General features: G+C 39.7%; 1 protein-coding gene across 1 annotated transcript; it reads right to left on the reverse strand.

The window, feature by feature from the left end:
* Positions 1-1,048: 1,048 nt before the first annotated feature.
* LOC142213470 (C-signal-like) lies at positions 1,049-15,962 on the reverse strand. Its single transcript, XM_075281820.1, has 6 exons — positions 15,824-15,962; positions 11,883-11,934; positions 10,206-10,393; positions 8,301-8,462; positions 4,659-4,769; positions 1,049-1,225 (listed from the first exon to the last, which is right to left on the reverse strand). The coding sequence occupies exons 1-6, from the start codon at positions 15,953-15,955 to the stop codon at positions 1,112-1,114; spliced, it is 759 nt and encodes a 252-aa protein (XP_075137921.1). The 5' UTR covers positions 15,956-15,962; the 3' UTR covers positions 1,049-1,111.
* Positions 15,963-17,718: the final 1,756 nt, after the last annotated feature.

A 17,718-nucleotide genomic window follows, 5' to 3' on the forward strand; every position in this document is an offset into this window, starting at 1 on the left:
TCTAATAATAATAGTTAGACAGTGCAAATTTAGACTACATAAACTTACTGCATTTTTATATTATTATAATGCCTAATGCTGGGTGATACATCTGGAGCATCTTTAGAATGTCTAGTTTAAAGCTAAGGCCCCACATTGTGTAAACACAGCTTTTTTTTTTTTTTTTTTTTTTTTTAGTTACAGAATTTGTTGCCGCTTTTTGAGCCAAAGCCAAGAATGGCTACAAAAGGAATGGGAAATATATTGAAAGCTCTTATACTTCTACCTAATGCTCAATCCACTTCTGGCTTTGGCTCAGTAAAACAAAACAAATTCTGCAACAAACTATAGCATTCACTCTATGGGAAAAAGGTTTTTCCCATATGGTGAACGCTGTAGAGGGAAAAAAAAAACAAAAGAGCTGAACAACCATTTTTTCGCTGTTTCGCCTCCCAAAAAAAGTACCTCTGGCCCCACAAAAAATAAGTGTCTTATGTAGTCCAGTACATGAAAATATAAAAACTTTACAGGTGTCAGAATATGATGACTATATAAATTTAGTCTCACCATAAAGACCCAATACTGGTGACATGTCATTTTTTTCTTCACAGTAAAGTACAAAAATCATAAGAAAGTTGTGTGAATGCAGTTTTTTCTCCAATATTACCCTATTCTGAATTATTATTTTTTTTACAGTTTCCCAATACATCATATGGAATATTAAATAGTACCACTAGGAAATACAGTTTGTCCCACAAAAATTAAGCCCTCATAACGATCTATGAATGGAAAAATAAAAATGTTATGGCTTTTAGAAGACAGGGAGTTAAAAACTACATCAAAAAATGTATGTGGCAGGAATGGGTTAAAGTCAATATATGCTGGACTCTGTTTGCCAGTACTAAATTTATCAAATGTCGCACAATGGTTGATAAATTTGGAGTAAAGTTTAATATTTCTGTTCTGAGATGTTATTCCATTGTCTACAATACTCTCTTTGTAAGGCAAGATAGCAAACTATGCTCACTTTGTAATTATAAGTTACAGAAGAAACCAAACAATTTCAAAATATGTTTCAAAAATTTTATTGGAAACAAACATTTTTTAAAATTTCAATATGTTGTAATTTGTTTCACCAAGGGATTACATTTCCTTCCCAGTCTATGAGAATTCCAAAATGCTTCTCAGTCAGGCTGTCCAGAACTTTCAGAATTCCTTTGACACTCTCCTCCACTGTAAGATGAGCCTAAAAACAAGTCAGGTAAAAATTAATTGGTACTCTCTATTGCTACCTAGTGGAGACAGCTACTTCATATTCAATGTCTGATCCTTTATGAGGTCATGCAATATGAGTAAGGCTAGATTCACACTTGTGTTGGAGTCTCCATAGGAGACGCTGTTGCAGAATCTGCAAGGAGGTCTGAACGGAAACCCTGACGGAACCATTATAGCCTATGGAGTCCACAGGTTTGCCCATGTAACTGCTGTTTAAGCAGACAAATCCGTCCTTCAGGTCCCTATGCGGACTCGAACAATGGAAACCCAAACGTTAGTGTGAACCTAGCAAAAGGGTGTTTGGCAAATCGACAGCTTTCTCCAAAAGGAAAAGGGATCCATCTGAAAATTTGTGACACAAATTTTGTTCCCAGATTTTAAATGTTATATTCCAATTGCTTATGTCTAAAACAAATTAAAAATTGCTTACATTCATCATAAACTTTGCTTTTGTGATCACGGCAACGAAAAAATATGCATTTTTCTATAGAAACAGACAATTTTGCCTCTTCTCATTTATACAGTCAGACTAAGAACACTATATGCATTGCAAATTTACACAGATTACCAAAAACTGTTCAGAAGTGTGCGGTTTTCTGAGATTTACGACTATACTGCAAATCAGTTTTATGAATCAATCCCCAAATATAGTCGCCCATCATGTTTTTGTTATATTGTCCTTGGTAACGGCGATCAAAGTTCATAATGTCCTGGTGAAAGCGCTCGCCTTGCTCCTCTGAATAAGCTCCATGTTCTCTTTGAACTTATCAAGATGAGCATCAAGGATATGGATTTTGAGTGACATCCTGCAGCCCATTGCAGCATAGTTCTTTATCAGAGTCTGAACCAGTTGTACATAGTTTTCATCTTTATGATTGCCTAGGAAGCCGCGAACCACTGTGACAAAACTGTTCCAAGCTGCTCTCTCCTTCCTATTCAGCTTCTTGGGAAATTCACCGCACTCTATGATCTTCTTGATTTCTGGTCCGACGAAGACACCAGCTTTGATCTTTGCTTCAGACAGCTTAGGGAAAATATCTTGGAGGTAATTGAAAGCTCTCGACTCCTTTTCTAGAGCATTTTCCACTTACCTTCCAGAGTTTTCTTGCAGTGCTCACATGTGAAATGAGGAGCCCATGGTTTTTCTTGGTCACCAACAGGCATGCCGAAGTATGCTTTGTAGGCCTCACACAGCTTAGCAGATGCTTCCACAGAGTACTTTTTCGCTCTTGTCTTTATAAACTGGCCACACACGTAGCAAAATGCGTCTGCTGGATATATGCAACCTCTTGATGCCATCTAAATTGACTAAGTTGCTGTGTACTGTAAGTAAAAAGGATATCTCTCCAAACTTGATAAAAATGGTCTTTATTCCATGCAGTATTAAAGTACAAGAGTGTACTGAGGATTCAGCATACCACAGTAACACAATATATATACATTAACATTCCTAAGCTCCTCCTGTAATGGGTGTGGGGTGAAGTGTGAATACTGTTGTTATTACAATATGAATAGATATTGTATTCACACCTGTCTGTCTAGGTCAATTCCCCTTTGGCTGTGATGGCCATTGCCCACTTTTTTGATTGAAAATAGCTTTATTCACAATCAGTCGTCAACAAAAGTATTTACAAGAGTACTGCAACGCAGCGCACAAAATACACCAGTTACAATACTCACAATAAATAAATACATTCTCCCATACCTCATGGAGCGAGGCGAGGCGCGGGGAAGAAATATCCTCCAACACCTCACATCACCCCACCCCATACTAGTATTTCCGCACTTCCCAACATATATACATACTACAATCCTAGCATCCTGACATGTGGAGGGAGGGGGGGGAGGGAAAAGTCACAGGCCTGAAGCTTTATTGAAGTACAACACACACATGAGGGAAGCATACTATGACATTTCTAAACTAAATTTCTAAACTAAAGATGGCCATTGCCCACTTACTATGCAATCCCAATCAATTAGATCCTGTCTCTCCGTCTCTCAGGAAGGGCTATAGTGGCCCTATATAATTGTAGTTATACAGATACCTACAACTCTGTACAGTCCCAGAAAGTTCTAGATAATTCTGGACAGTTCTAGAAACTTTTTTACAGTTCTCACAATTCCAAAAGATTCTTAAGTATCTTGAAATATTGCAAATATCCTTAAAAATAGATCAATTTCAAAATATCATTGTGCTGACCACAAAAGCAAAGTTTACAGTGAATAATAACTTTTTTCTATTCATTTAAGGTATAAACAATCAGGAAAACACACTTAACAACTGGGAACTAAAAAAAATTTGAAAATTGTTACATGGTGAAATCATCTGAAAATCATGGTATTATAAGGAATATAAACTTGGAACTCCTGGCTGGAGCTATATGTATTTGTTGTGTAACTTTTGTGTATAGTTTTTTTTTAGCCCATGTATTCCTTATTGATAAAATTTATTGTATTTTTTTTATTGTCTTCATAAGACATAGGGCTGTTTTAATACCTTTTAGGAGTCCAACGATAGATTAACAAACTTGGGGTTATTCAGTTTAGAGAAAAGACGTCTACGGGGAGATCTAATAACAATGTACAAATACATGAAGGGACAATACAAAGAACTTTCTAAGGATATTTTTACTCCTAGGCCAGTGACAGTGACAAGAGGACATCCACTACGTCTGGAGGAGAGAAGGTTTCACCAGAAACATAGAAGGGGATTCTTCACAGTAAGTACAGCGAGGCTCTGGAACTCTCTGCACCAGGAAGTGGTGATGGCGGATTCATTAAACAAGTTCAAAGAGAGCCTGGATGCCTTTCTTGAAGAGAAAAAGTATAACAGGTTATGGACTCTAGATTTTAAGGACACGTTGATCCAGGGTTTTTATACTGACTGCCAGATTTGGAGTCGGGAAGGCATTTTTCCCCTGAAATAGGGCAAAATTGGCATGAGCCTCATGGGGTTTTCTGCATTCCTCTGGATCAACACTGTAGGAATTGTAGGGTTATACTGTAGGTTGGACTTGATGGACTAATGTCTTTATCCAACCTCATCAACTATGTAACTATGAGTCAATTTAAGTAACACACCTCCTGAAAAGCCAACATTAACAACATGAGTGTTGAGGCATTTGGTTCCCTTTATCTCTTTTCCATACATTATATATATATTTTAGTAGTCTATATATCAGTGTTCTAGGTGTTTAATGGTAGATTATAGTAAAGATTCTTCTGTCTGGTGGTTCTTCTGTTGTTGAGTCCATCCCCCTTTTAATAAATGACTATATCCCCCTGGCCTTAAAAGCAGCCAATTGACATTGCATGCTGTAAACCCTATCCAACTTATAACAAAAATAATTATAAATGCTTTATAATAATATAATGTTTTGTAACAATTCTAAGGATTTACTCACATTAGGGCCTCCAAGATCTGTTTGAACCCATCCAGGATGAACAGCAGTGCACAAAATGCCGTCATTCTTGTAACCCACAGACTGGCATTGTGTAAGCATATTAAGAGCAGCCTGCAAATGGAAAAAAAAAAAAAAGTACATTTCTCAAGACTAAGTTTAGAAGAAGTAATGTAAAATAATCTTCCAAACTGGTGACAATTTGTGACCTATTTCATATACTGCCCTATTATCAGTATAAGGTTATAAGGTCCCACATAGCTAGACGTAGCAAAAAAAAATAAAAAATGGTAGAAGCGCATCATGTTTGTTTCTGTAGCGTTTTTCTCAGAAAGTCCCCAGAGTTTTCCTCTATGGACTTTAAGCCCTTATTATACCTGTACAGAAAATGCCAGCTATTTCGTAGGTATAATCGACATGATGTGAGTCAGGGGCGGATCCTACGGACGCCGATGAGCTGAATACATAGGCGTTTAAAGCAGGAGCTGTCATGCTGAGCTCCGGCATTTGTAGCCGCGATGTGATGACGTCACATCGCGCCTACAATATGTGTATGAGGGAGAGAGCTGCGGGGGAGCGAGGGAAGGTGAGCGTGTTTTTTTTTTTGTGTGTTAAACATTTAGGTGGAAAATAATGTAGGGGGCCCATGAAACTGGGGGAAGATGGGGGGGGAGAACGGCATGACACTGGGGCAGATGAAGGGAGAGAACAGTATGACGCTGGGGCAGATGGAGGGGGGGAGAACGGCATGACACTGGGGCAGATGAAGGGGGAGAGAACAGCATGACACTGGGGCAAATGAAGGGGGGGGGGAGAACGGCATGACACTGGGGCAAATGAAGGGGGAGAGAACTGCATGACACTGGGGCAGATGAAGGGGGGAGAATGGCATGACACTGGGGCAGATGAAGGGGGGGCGGCATAACACTAGGGCAGATGAAGGGGGGAGAATGCCATAACACTGGGGCAGATGGAGGGGGGAGAACAGCATGACACTGGAGCAGATGAAGGGGGGGGAGAACGGCATGACACTGGGACAGATGGGGGGACATGAAACTGTGGGCAGATAAAGGGGGAGAATGGCATGAAACTGGGGACAGAGATAGAGGGGGACATGAAACTAGGGGTAGATGAAGGGTGTATATGAAAATGGGGGAGAAATGGAGGGGGGGGACATATAATTTACGGGTGACTGTAGGAGGATTATACTGTGTGGAATCACATGAAAAATTAAAGAGAATGGCCGGAGACAACATAAAAGTGGGCGGGGCCTAATTTGCCACGGCGCGCTGCACGCACCGCGCGTTTTATTTCCTCTTTCTAGTCTTCAACAGTTGGGAGGTACAGGTTAGAAGTGTGAGACCCCCCGGTAAGTAGGGCCCCGCCAAAGTCAATTGCCCAGGGCCCCGCAAACCCTGGATCCGTCACTGATGTGAGTTACAAAAATGCAGCTTTTCCGCTGTGCTTTTTTTTTTTTTTTTGCAGTGTATGGACGGGATGAGCCAAAATCTCATCCACCTTGCAGGTACTATGTAGCGGTTTTTGCCGCTGCATTTCTGCTATGGCCAAAATGCTGTTTTTCGTAACAGGGGGCCCTGGCCTCACTTGGGGTTACTTTGATGTAATTCATTTGAGTATTGATACTTTTACATTTGTGGCTGGAACTCACACTTGTGAAATTCAACAAAATGGTAGAGATTAAATTTTTCAAACTCGCTCAACTAGTGGGCAAGGCCTCATGAGAAAAGGGTAATTACTTAATTACAAATTGACAAAATGCCCTAAATAGCATTGGTTCTGGGGATATTATCACTCCTTAAGAGATCACCTTCACAGGCGTGTATGGAGACTTACAAAAACCTTTTTTACTCCACTGGGGGAATTATGGGAAAAATATGCAAATCTGTTTCCCAAGATGTAAATAGGAAAACAGTGTCTCTGTTTTCTGCCCTCTAGGGGTAGCGCCCTGGAACATCATGCCCAACTTTTTCAACAAGCCTTTACTGCTATGATGCAAGATTATTATTGTTTTCCTATTTACATCTTGGGAAACAGATTTGCATATTTTTCCCCTAAATAGAATTATAATTTTGATTAATAGGGTGGTATGAACTTAAACTAAACAGTGTAAAAATATAACAGATTTATCATCCAGACACTGTGATAAACTTTGAGCATTTGCAACTAATAGTAAATTTGGACCTAGGAGAAATATCTGCTGACAATGCAAATAGTTAAATAACACAGTATAACGCCTCATTTACACAAACTATAATGTTCCAAAATAGCCTCCACACAGTATAATGTTCCATAGTGGCCCCTCCCCAGAATATAATGTACCATACCATTCCCTGAACACACTATAATGTCCCATAGTGGCCCATCCACACAATATAATGTAATTTAGTGGACCCTCCATACAGTATAATGTTCCATAGTGGCCCTCCACACAGTATAACATCCATGCACACAGTATTTTATTATGTCTCATAGCGGTCCCTGCATACAGTATAATGTTCCACAGAAGCCTCCATACAGTATTATGTCTCATTGTGGCCCCAGCGGTGTTCGTTGCAAATACTGTATAGATTTCAGGATCAGTAGAACCTGAAAAATTTGGGGTACACCACCCACAAGTTATTATCATACTGTGGGGTCTGGAAAGATAACATATAGTATAATGATCAGGGACTCAGAGGAGGTGACAAACATAAAAACCAGTGGTACTTATCTCTCCTAAGCTCCACTTCAACTCCCTGCTGCTTTCATCCCTCTTTAAATGCCAGCATCATTATGCGTTGTGACGCCAGCCTAGCCCACATGGCCTGAAGACAGCAGGGAAAACACCATGAGAGAGGTGAGTAACACTGGTTTTTATGCTCACTCACCTTCTGCTGGTCTTCTTATCAATAATACCAGTGTTTGTTGGGGTTACTGAAAAACCCTTGCCGCAGGCCTGCAGCCTAATTTACTAATCCCTGCTCCTGCTCATGGCCACCTCCGCTTCTCCTTCTTCCCTCCAGGGGGCCCCATTGACGTGATATGAGACACACAGGACTCCCAAGATGGCAGAAGGGAAAGTGGAGGTGGCCATGAGCAGGTATGGGGATTGGTAAGTACAGTAAATAGGGCCTGTTACCTTCTGGGGTTACTTTGGTTTTTAATTGAAGCCCAATAGAAACAGAGATCAATGCAAGTAATGACTATTTCTGTACAGCACCATGGAATATGTTGGTACTGTATAAAATAATAAAACACAAAAAATACAAGATCAACTAAAGTAGGAACTGAAAAACAACTCACTGAAACAAGGCATGCTATTGAAGAAAACTAAGTTATGAAACACATAGGTGTGGCAACCAAGGTGTGGCAATGAAGTATAAATATAGTTCAGAATCAGTAGCTTGTTGACTTCTCTACCACACCTTCTCAGTGCTGATCTCTGCTGATAGAGTAAGTGACATGAGCTATCACATACTGCATTCTCGTGTATTACCTCCTGAAGGAGAGTCATAATAGTAATAATAATAATAATACATTTTATTTATATAGCACCATTATATTCAGAACTTTACAAAATGTAAGAGAGGCGAGCATTTGTTCTTATTGATAACATTCAGTATTGACTGGCATAATATAGCATACCTTGCTGCATCGATAAGAAAGCATTGGGAAAAAAGGAAAGCTCTCTGGTGTTTTCTCAATGGATCCTAACAGTGTGGAAATGTTTATTATAGCAGACTTGCTACAGCTAAAATGCTTCTGCTGATTTTCTGCTGCAGCCTTTTTCAAAAATGGCAGTAAAGCCTGAGGGAAAAAAAGAGATTGCATTATATTTTGCTATTTTATAAGGTTGAACTCATAGGCAAACATATATTGTCGAAACTATACCATAGTCATAACTCTGAGGGAACTATTGTAGATCTTTTATTTGACATGCAGGAAATGTAGATGAACGTGTACAAGCAAAACACTTTCATTATACTCAATTACCTCTTCACACTGTTGCATGACTCTCATTTATACAGAAGCAATAACAATATTCACTTATAATGAGTTTGTCATATTCTTATTTATGATTCAAATAACATTGCAACATGTTGCACTATTTTAAGGCGTTGGAAATTTAACGGAAAAAAATTGTCACATATGTGAAGGAATCTAAAAGTCTAAAAAAAAATAACACAAACAAAAACCCGTAACTTGGCCAGATCTGAGCCCAAGGCTCCACTTTGCTATTCAAATACTGAATGAAGAAAATTATTATTTTCCTGAAGTTTTGACATGGGGGCCCCCCCCCCCCCACCTTCCTGACCGACAACAAAGGCCTTGACCGACCGACCCCCCCCCCCACACACACACACACACTCATTCCTGCGCGCTCTATTATGCCCCATATTGGCCCCTGCATATAGTATTATGCCCCATAATGATCACCCATGAACAATTTTCAGACCCCAGAGTATAATAATTGGAGACCCTGAAGGTAACCGCTTTTTAATACGTATAGGTTTCCGTTTGGGGGGTCCCCAAGCAGACTCCACAAACAGAAACCTGAGCGCAGATGTGAACCAGGCCTAAGCATCACATTATAAAATACAATTCTAGTATGTATAATGGTAGACATGTATAGAAGCAAATACAGATAGGTAGATAGCTAGACAGAGAGACAGATATTGATATGCTGTATATACTTACACATATACACATCTACTCACACACATACATTCATATACAACATATACACACCTATCTACACATACAGGACTCACACAGTATGTAAGACACATAATGTATACACATCTATACATATTTTACACAAAAATATACTTACATTTTGCTGAATCGCCGGGTGCCCAGGACATGGAGAAAACCTCCATGCAGCTCTGCCTGGCAGTGAAGAGGGCAGCTACAGCGACTTCTCCCCTCACACTGCGATGCACAGAAAGCTGCTGTGTGCATGAAACTTTACAAGAAGCGATCGGCAGCCCCTGCATCTGCAGATGATTTCTCTGCTGCCGATCTTCTCCTTATGGTAGGGAAAGTATGGGACCCCTGAGGGTGTGGGGACCCTGGGAAATTGTCCAGCTTGCCCCCCCCAATGCCGGCCCTGGGGCCAGTTACCGGCTGATGTATCTCTAGCCAGTAACAGCCTATTAAGGAAAAAAAACGCACAGGGATAGTGGCTGTCGCTGGGCCCCTAATTTCCTGGGCCCTGTGGCAGCTGCTACTACTGCTACCACGGTAGTTACGCCCCTGACCATGAATGTAGATCACACATCTGTTATGAGGTACTTGGAAAGAAGTCCTGCCCTGGATGGTTCAAGGTTTTTTGTTTTTTTTTAGGAGACAAGAACTAATACATGAGGCTCTTTTGTTCCTGGATGGCAAAAGCAAGTATCAAGATGCCCCATTTTTATTTTTGCCATGAGATATTCTATTGAGCCACTATTGGTGTACTTTGATATTAATCTTTGATATTAAGCAGTACAGGTACATATGGATAGAAAACTATCACAAAATCATTTCTACAATTGTTATTTTTCTCACCTTTGCCAACAAAAATGGTCCAACTACATTTGTGTTGTAAACATTCAATAAGTCATCGGAGTCTGCAGACTCGAGAGTGCTGTCTGGCATAATCCCTGCATTATTAATCAATAAATTAAGCCCCTCTCCTTTCAGATGTTTTTCCACCTCCTTCACTGCCTCTTTGATGCTTTGAGGATCTGTGGTTTCTATAACAAAGAAAAATTATATTATTATTACATTTATCACACACATACTATATATATATTTTTTTTTTACTTTTAGTTCCTTTTTAAAGGAGTAATGCCATGAAACATATTTATCCTCTATTCATAGGACTGCTGAGACACCCACTGATCCTGATCCTGTTTTACCCCCGTTGGGAATACAGCCAGGATGAATGAAGAGCCCTTGATGGATGCATCATGCATCATCAATGGGAGTGCTGGAGATAACTGAGTGGAGTGAATGGTAGCAGGTATGATTCACTTAGTCTCCCCCTATCCTCATTATCGGTGGGGGTCTGAGTGTTCAGAATCACACAGATTAGCTATTTATGCTCTATACTATGGATAAACTATAAATATAAGCATGATTTTCTTTCACTTTTTTTTATCCACAGGTGGATACAAATCTAGAAAATAATGATGTAGGTATGAGGTATCGTGTTTAGACAGTATCAGGAACCGGAAACCAGGTTGTTAATAACTCCCCTCTCAAATGGCTGTATATATTATATATCTATATACACACATATGTTTGTTAGAGTAGGTTAGGTACCATACATTTGGGGGTCTCTGTATGCCCTATTATTTTGTCTCTTAAACCCCTACTCTCCAGTTGAGCCCCTGGCCTATAAATGGGATAAATAACTTAGGGTAATGATTACTCCAGAATAAATGTGTACTGCAAACACATCACAGGGAATATGTGGACTGACCTCCAGATCCTCAATAACACAACAGGCATTATCACTGCGTAACTACTCGCGGGATATGTCAGCTGGTTCACTGATTGGAGTCACTTTCCACATTCACCCACTACAAAAATATATAGCAGCAGCCACACCCAAACACTGCCTCTGACTTACAGCCTATAAAAATAGCAGAATGAGCTCACTCAGAAGATTGCCTTTCTAATAAAATAGCCTATATATGATAATCTGCCTAAGAATAACTGTCCCTACATGCCTTCTGAGGGGGTATATACAGCGTGGGCTATACTGAAAAAAGCTACCAGTTACTTAGTGAATGTTGCAGGTGATAGAGCTAGCCACCGTCCAGAGGTCTAACCTCTCCACCTGCTTGCCCACAAATGAGTAAAACTGCAAACATGGACGCTGCTAGAGCTCATATATAACACCCCGGCATACCTATATCACTTGTCAGCCGCCTAGAGATCTCGAACACTGCATTCTCATTTCCATGGAGATCTCCATGACAAGTGATGCAGGTAAGTATAAATAGTACAGGAGTGGTCTGAAAGATGTAAGGAGTATAACCTTTAAGCCACCATTTTATAGGGACTGAAGAAATACTACTAATATGGCAATGTTTACAGTTCTGTTAATCTTTAGTTATAATATTTAACAATGAAAATTAATGTTTCCAGCAGCAGCATGCAAATCTTTCAATTCATTTTATATTATACTACATTGATACTATAGAAAATTTATGTAACCATTTGTAGAACACGTACCTAACTTTATCACAACCACATTTGGATGTTTTGCAGCAAGATCATTTAGTTTCTGTGAAAATAAAGAAGATGTGTTTATTACTAGATAAAATTACAAAAATATTATACAAAATGTAAACTGCTCCTAAGCTATAGATTTCTTTAAGAGTGCTGTCATCTGAACTACAAATGGTTACTAACTTTTTTAAACAAAACTTATATTATTCAATAATATATGAATAGACAAAACTACTATATGTTCAAAAGTACTGTGACCATCATCCACCCATGCCATTATGGACCTTGCTTTGTGCACTTGGGCACATTCAGGTACAGAAATTAGTCACTCCCAAACTATTCCTCTGCTTATGTTTTAGCTATTCTCATACTGTCCTGACTTTTGAACCTGGCTTTTGCATTACTCTCACAATAGGGTCTCTAGTAGAGATGAGCGAGTACTGTTCGGATCAACCGATCCGAACAGCACGCACGCATTGAAATGAATGGAAGCACCTGGTACTTCTTTTTGACGCCGGCCGGCCTCTTAACCCCCCGTGTGCCGGCTACATCCATTCATTTCAATGCGTGCGTGCTGTTCGGATCGGCTGATCCGAACAGTACTCGCTCATCTCTAGTCTCTAGTCCTTAGCCTGAAAGTGCTCCTGTTTTTTGGCTCCTTGTCCTGCAATCTAAGTCATGAGCCGCAAAATCCACCCTGCCTTCTGATGTGCTCTGTAGAATACATCTGGTCAGTCGTAGACTCTATGTGAATAGATAGCAGTGTTGGATTGTTGACTTGCTGTGTGCCGATCCTGTTAATTACCTGTTGTATATTAGGAAATTGCTTAAACAGTATTTCCATTACCTTTTGGGAACTGCTTAAACAGCAGTTACATAAAAGGTGATATAAGGCTTGCATGCATATTGTATATATGTTGCACACCTAATGAACTAACACTGGTGTGGTTGGAGGGGTTTATATTCTTTATTCACTTTATCTGTAATCATAAGGGACATGCATCAATATGGAGAGTAGGACCTCCCTTCTTCTTGCTATCTGAGGTGCACTACAATAAGTGTCCCACCAGAAACACACCTCTGAGATACATGGTCCCACTCTAGTGTCAGATTACAGGACCTGTAAACTGCTAGTCTGACACTAGGTAATATCCAAATTTTTGTGTGGTGGATCTTTCTGTATATATCTCACATATAAATAGTCATTTATACCAGCTACTACACAGGTGCAACCTCCTCATGCAGCTCTAGATCCTGCAAGAGGACTTGGTCAAAGTTAGGGTCCATTCACACGGAGTAAACGTGCGCTCACTTTGGTTCAATACACGTGACACTGTTGTGGATAAAATGTCTATTTTCGATATTTACAGTTCTATTTTGTATTGTCTAGTACTGCTATTAACCAAGTGTCTGTTTTCCTTAACAAGTGTTTGATGTTGTAATTGTCTTGTGACCTTTGTGACGCGTAACTAGATGTCAGCTCAGCAAGATGGCGCTTACATCTTGAACTACACCCGTAGTCATGTGCAAAAGCAGGATGAGAGAAAGAGGAATCTCAGACACTTCAGCCAATAGCAAGTCAACACGTATATGTCAACTCCTCCATGAGATGATATATAAGATGATGTTTATAGTAAATAAAAGGGAAGTTGTGTCCACCCTGACTGAGTGCAGTGTCATTTCTTTGAGCGTGCTCCTTGTCCCTGCAGAATTAGGAAACCAGCAACCAACCTGATATACTATTTAAGTATCAATCCAAAACAACGCGTTTTTTGACACGTTTTTTTTACACGTGTAAAAAAAATGTCATTGAAGTCAATGGGAGTCTTATTTTTACACATGTATTCTTTACACGTGTATTGTGCCAAAATGAGCACGTGTTTATTCGGTGTGAATGGACCCTTACTGTGATCAGAAAGGGAGAAACCAGCTGCCATCTTAGGTATCCCTCATAGTGCCATCTCCAGACTGCTTTCCATAAAGGATTACATTTGTGTAACTGGGTAAGTAACAGAGGTTTATCAACAGCATATACTCAGATTGGTTCACTGTTACTAGAACCATTCCATAGGGGTCAGTGTTGGGATGTTATTTATAAATTATCTTATGAAAGGTTTGACTAATAAAAAATAATTTTTGCAGATGATACTGTATAAAAAGATTAACACAAAAGACAAAAGTATACATTTTATAAATGGGTCTGAGTAAGTTGGAGGCTTGGGCAAAGAAGTGGCAAATGTGGCTTCATGTAAGGTTCATGTATAAGGCAAATGTTTGTTTCTGTACCGTGTTAGCCAGTGGGTAGGAAATATAAAAAAAAAAAACTTGAGAGTCTTCAGTAGTTGATACCTTTTTTCCAGACCCCCCATCTCCTGTGCTATAAACAGCCACCAAACCTCAGGAATATGGTTGTTAGCCGCTCACTGTCACCTCCAACTAACACAGGAACAAGAAAAGGAACACAGAAAAAGTGCAAAACCTGTCCTCACATACTGACCACCGACAAGATAGAGATACCAAATTCTAACAGAGAATATAAAATCCCAGGTACGTTCACCTGTAACACACCTAATGTAGTGTATTTAATAATATGCACAAAATGTTCCACTGAAAATCTGTATGTTGGAGAGACTGGTCAGAAGCTTAGAATGAGAATTAATTCACATCGCCATACAATTAAAGAACAAAGAATGGACCTTCCCGTGTCAAAACATTTCAGCAGTGAATATCATAATATCACCAATGACATGAAAATTTTGGTTTTAAGAGGGAATTTTAAATCCAGGAAAGAGAGACGGATTTATGAGTACAAGTTTATGACCTTGTTTAACATTCTTGAAATCACTGAACTGAGACAGCCAGCCATAAAGACACTCTGTGAACTGATAAGAACATTACAAACTGATGAATTGTTTAGTTGTACAACCAATAACCTTCTTCCACTCCACCCCCCCCTCCTAGGATTCTATTCCTATATGTCCCTCTTGTACATAAATATGAATCCTTCAGAAATTGTTTTGAGATATACCTGAAGAAGAAGCCGAGAGCTTCGAAACATTGTAATTAGAGATGAGCGAACACTATTCGAAACAGCCGTTTCGAATAGCACGCTCCCATAGAAATGAATGAACGTAGCCGGCACGCAGGGTTTAAGCGGCCGGCCGCCAGCAAAGTCTGTGTGCCGCTTCCATTCATTTCTATGGGAGCATGCTATTCAAAACAGCTGTTTCGAATAGTGTTCGCTCATCTCTAGTTGTAATCTACCATCATTATTAGTTAGCCATTAAAAAAGGTATCAACTACTGAAGACTCTCACGTTTGTTTTTTTTGTTTTTTTTGTAAGGTTCATGTACATGGGAAATTTTTTTTTTAAAAAAAAGCAAAATTACTAACTAAATGGAAAAACACTGGGTAAAACTTAGAAAAGTACTTAGGTATTAGGAATAGGACAGTAAACCTACAGAGAACCAGCGTGATTTAACCCCCCCAAATCAACATTAGTACCTTGAGAATAACTTATGGATTGTTTAAGCGGTGTCTTATAATGCTTATAAAGGTGTCATGTGCTGAAAGATAGCTGTTATTACTTAAGCAAATTGGGTTCCTCAAGTTAACGGTGAGGAAAGCTAACAGAAATATTTCTTCAGCAGGGCAGATGTCTTGTAACTAGCCACCACCACTTTATTAGCTACATCTTTCAAAGGGCTTGTGTAGTTGATAGGGCAATTGGTAAAGATAAGGGCAGCTAACATTTATTAAGATCTTTCGCACTATTCAAATTCATTGCCGTCCTATGTGTCTACTACTGTATGCTGCTAGCTGCCTGCCCAAAGTTTCTGCAAGGAAATACCTTGTTAAAACAATTCCTCAACAAAAAGAAAATTCACTTACTATAAAGATAAGATTTATTACAGTTGTTAATTAGGATGTATATATAAGTTTACCTTATTCTGAGGAGATGTAGGACTGCGACAAGTTGCAAAGATTTGTTTAGGAGGACTTGGTTCCTCTAGAAGTTGACGGACAAGTTCATATCCAATTCCTCTGTTGCAGCCTGTAATGAGAATTCTCGCCATGTTACCTTCTTCTTCTGCTTGAGAATACAAGAATGAATAGGTCTGGTTTAACCGCTTTCAAATAGAAGTGTGTAACTGTGAGTCAGCAAATTTGATATTTACTTCTCTGGTAACCAATAGGCTATTAGATGTGTAGCAGAGGTACAGGAGGTATAAGAAATATGAGAACTCCCCTTATACAGAAGCAAAAAGTAATTTTTTAGTATGTTACAGTCAATGATTACTTCATATTAATTATTGTGCATTTTTTGTATGTATTTTGACTACCAGAAACAAGCATAGCTTTACAAATGTACAGAGTATTTGGTCCTTTCCTTCCACAGATATTTTGTAACAATACAGTCTTTCCATATGCTCTACAATGTCATATGAATGAGAGAAATTGAGGTACCTTATATGGATGGACCTGATGGACCATAAGGACCTGAGTACCCTCTTGTCCATCAGATGGGGCAGCAGGACTGGGGTGGACCCCCGCCAAAGTCAGTGGTCCCATAGCAACCAATCTCTCTGATCTTTAAAGGCAAAAAGCATGTATCAGTGTCTGCACAACTCAAATACAGTTGACATAAATGGTAAATAATGACCATATCAAAATTGGCAAACCACTGTTTGTTCAGCATTTTGCCTCCCAAAAACTTGGACAAAAAGTGATCAAAATGTTAGACATTCCCCAAGCAGAACCGCTTCATCCAGTCATGCTGTTACTGCAGTAAATCACATCCTGTGACAGCAGCGGTGAGGTAGGGTATCAGTGAGAGACATGCCAATCATTTTGCACAGGGTGAGATTTAGCGCAATGACTGCATGATTACCATACCTCCCAACCGTCCCGATTTCCGCGGGACATTCATGATTCCGGTGACATGTCCCGCGGTCCCGGTTGGAGGGAGGTATGTCCTGATTTCAACTCAGATCTGCGTCCAGAGGATCCCCGGCGTAACTTCAACTTCGTCACTGATTCTTGAACATTATTCTCAAGAATCTGCTGATACTGAGTGGAATCCATGCGACCCTCAACTTTAACAAGATTCCCGATGCCGGCATTGGCCACACAGCCCCAAAGCATGATGGAACCTCCACCAAATTTTACAGTGGGTAGCATGTGTTTTTCTTGGAATGCTGTTTCTTTTTGGACGCCATGCATAATGCCTTTTTTTTATAACCAAACAACTCAATTTTTGTTTCCAAAATGAAGCTGCCTTGTCCAAATGTGCTTTTTCATACCTCAGGCAACTCTATTTGTGGCGTACGTGCAGAAACGGCTTCTTTCTCATCACTCTCCCATACAGCTTCTATTTGTGCAAAGTGCGCTGTATAGTTGACCGATGCACAGTGACACCATCTGCAGCAAGATGATGCTGCAGCTCTTTGGAGGTGGTCTGTGGATTGTCCTTGACTGTTCTCACCATTCTTCTCTGCCTTTCTGATATTTTTCTTGGCCTGCCACTTCTGGGCTTAACAAGAACTGTCCCTGTGGTCTTCCATTTCCTTACTATGTTCCTCACAGTGGAAACTGACAGGTTAAATCTCTGAGACAACGTTTTGTATCCTTCCCCTGAACAACTATGTTGAACAATCTTTGTTTTCAGATCATTTGAGAGCGGGCTGTCCATGTTCGGCGACCATCTAACTTAACTGAACTTGAATTGTTTTGTAGAAAGAAATAGTCCAAAATACCTTCATCCAGGATCCAGGATCTGATTAAAAGCTACAGGAAGCGACTAGAGGCTGTTATCTTTGCAAAAGGAGGATGTACTAAA

The sequence above is a fragment of the Leptodactylus fuscus genome, chromosome 7, assembly GCF_031893055.1.
Source record: "Leptodactylus fuscus isolate aLepFus1 chromosome 7, aLepFus1.hap2, whole genome shotgun sequence".
Taxonomy (NCBI): domain Eukaryota; kingdom Metazoa; phylum Chordata; class Amphibia; order Anura; family Leptodactylidae; genus Leptodactylus; species Leptodactylus fuscus.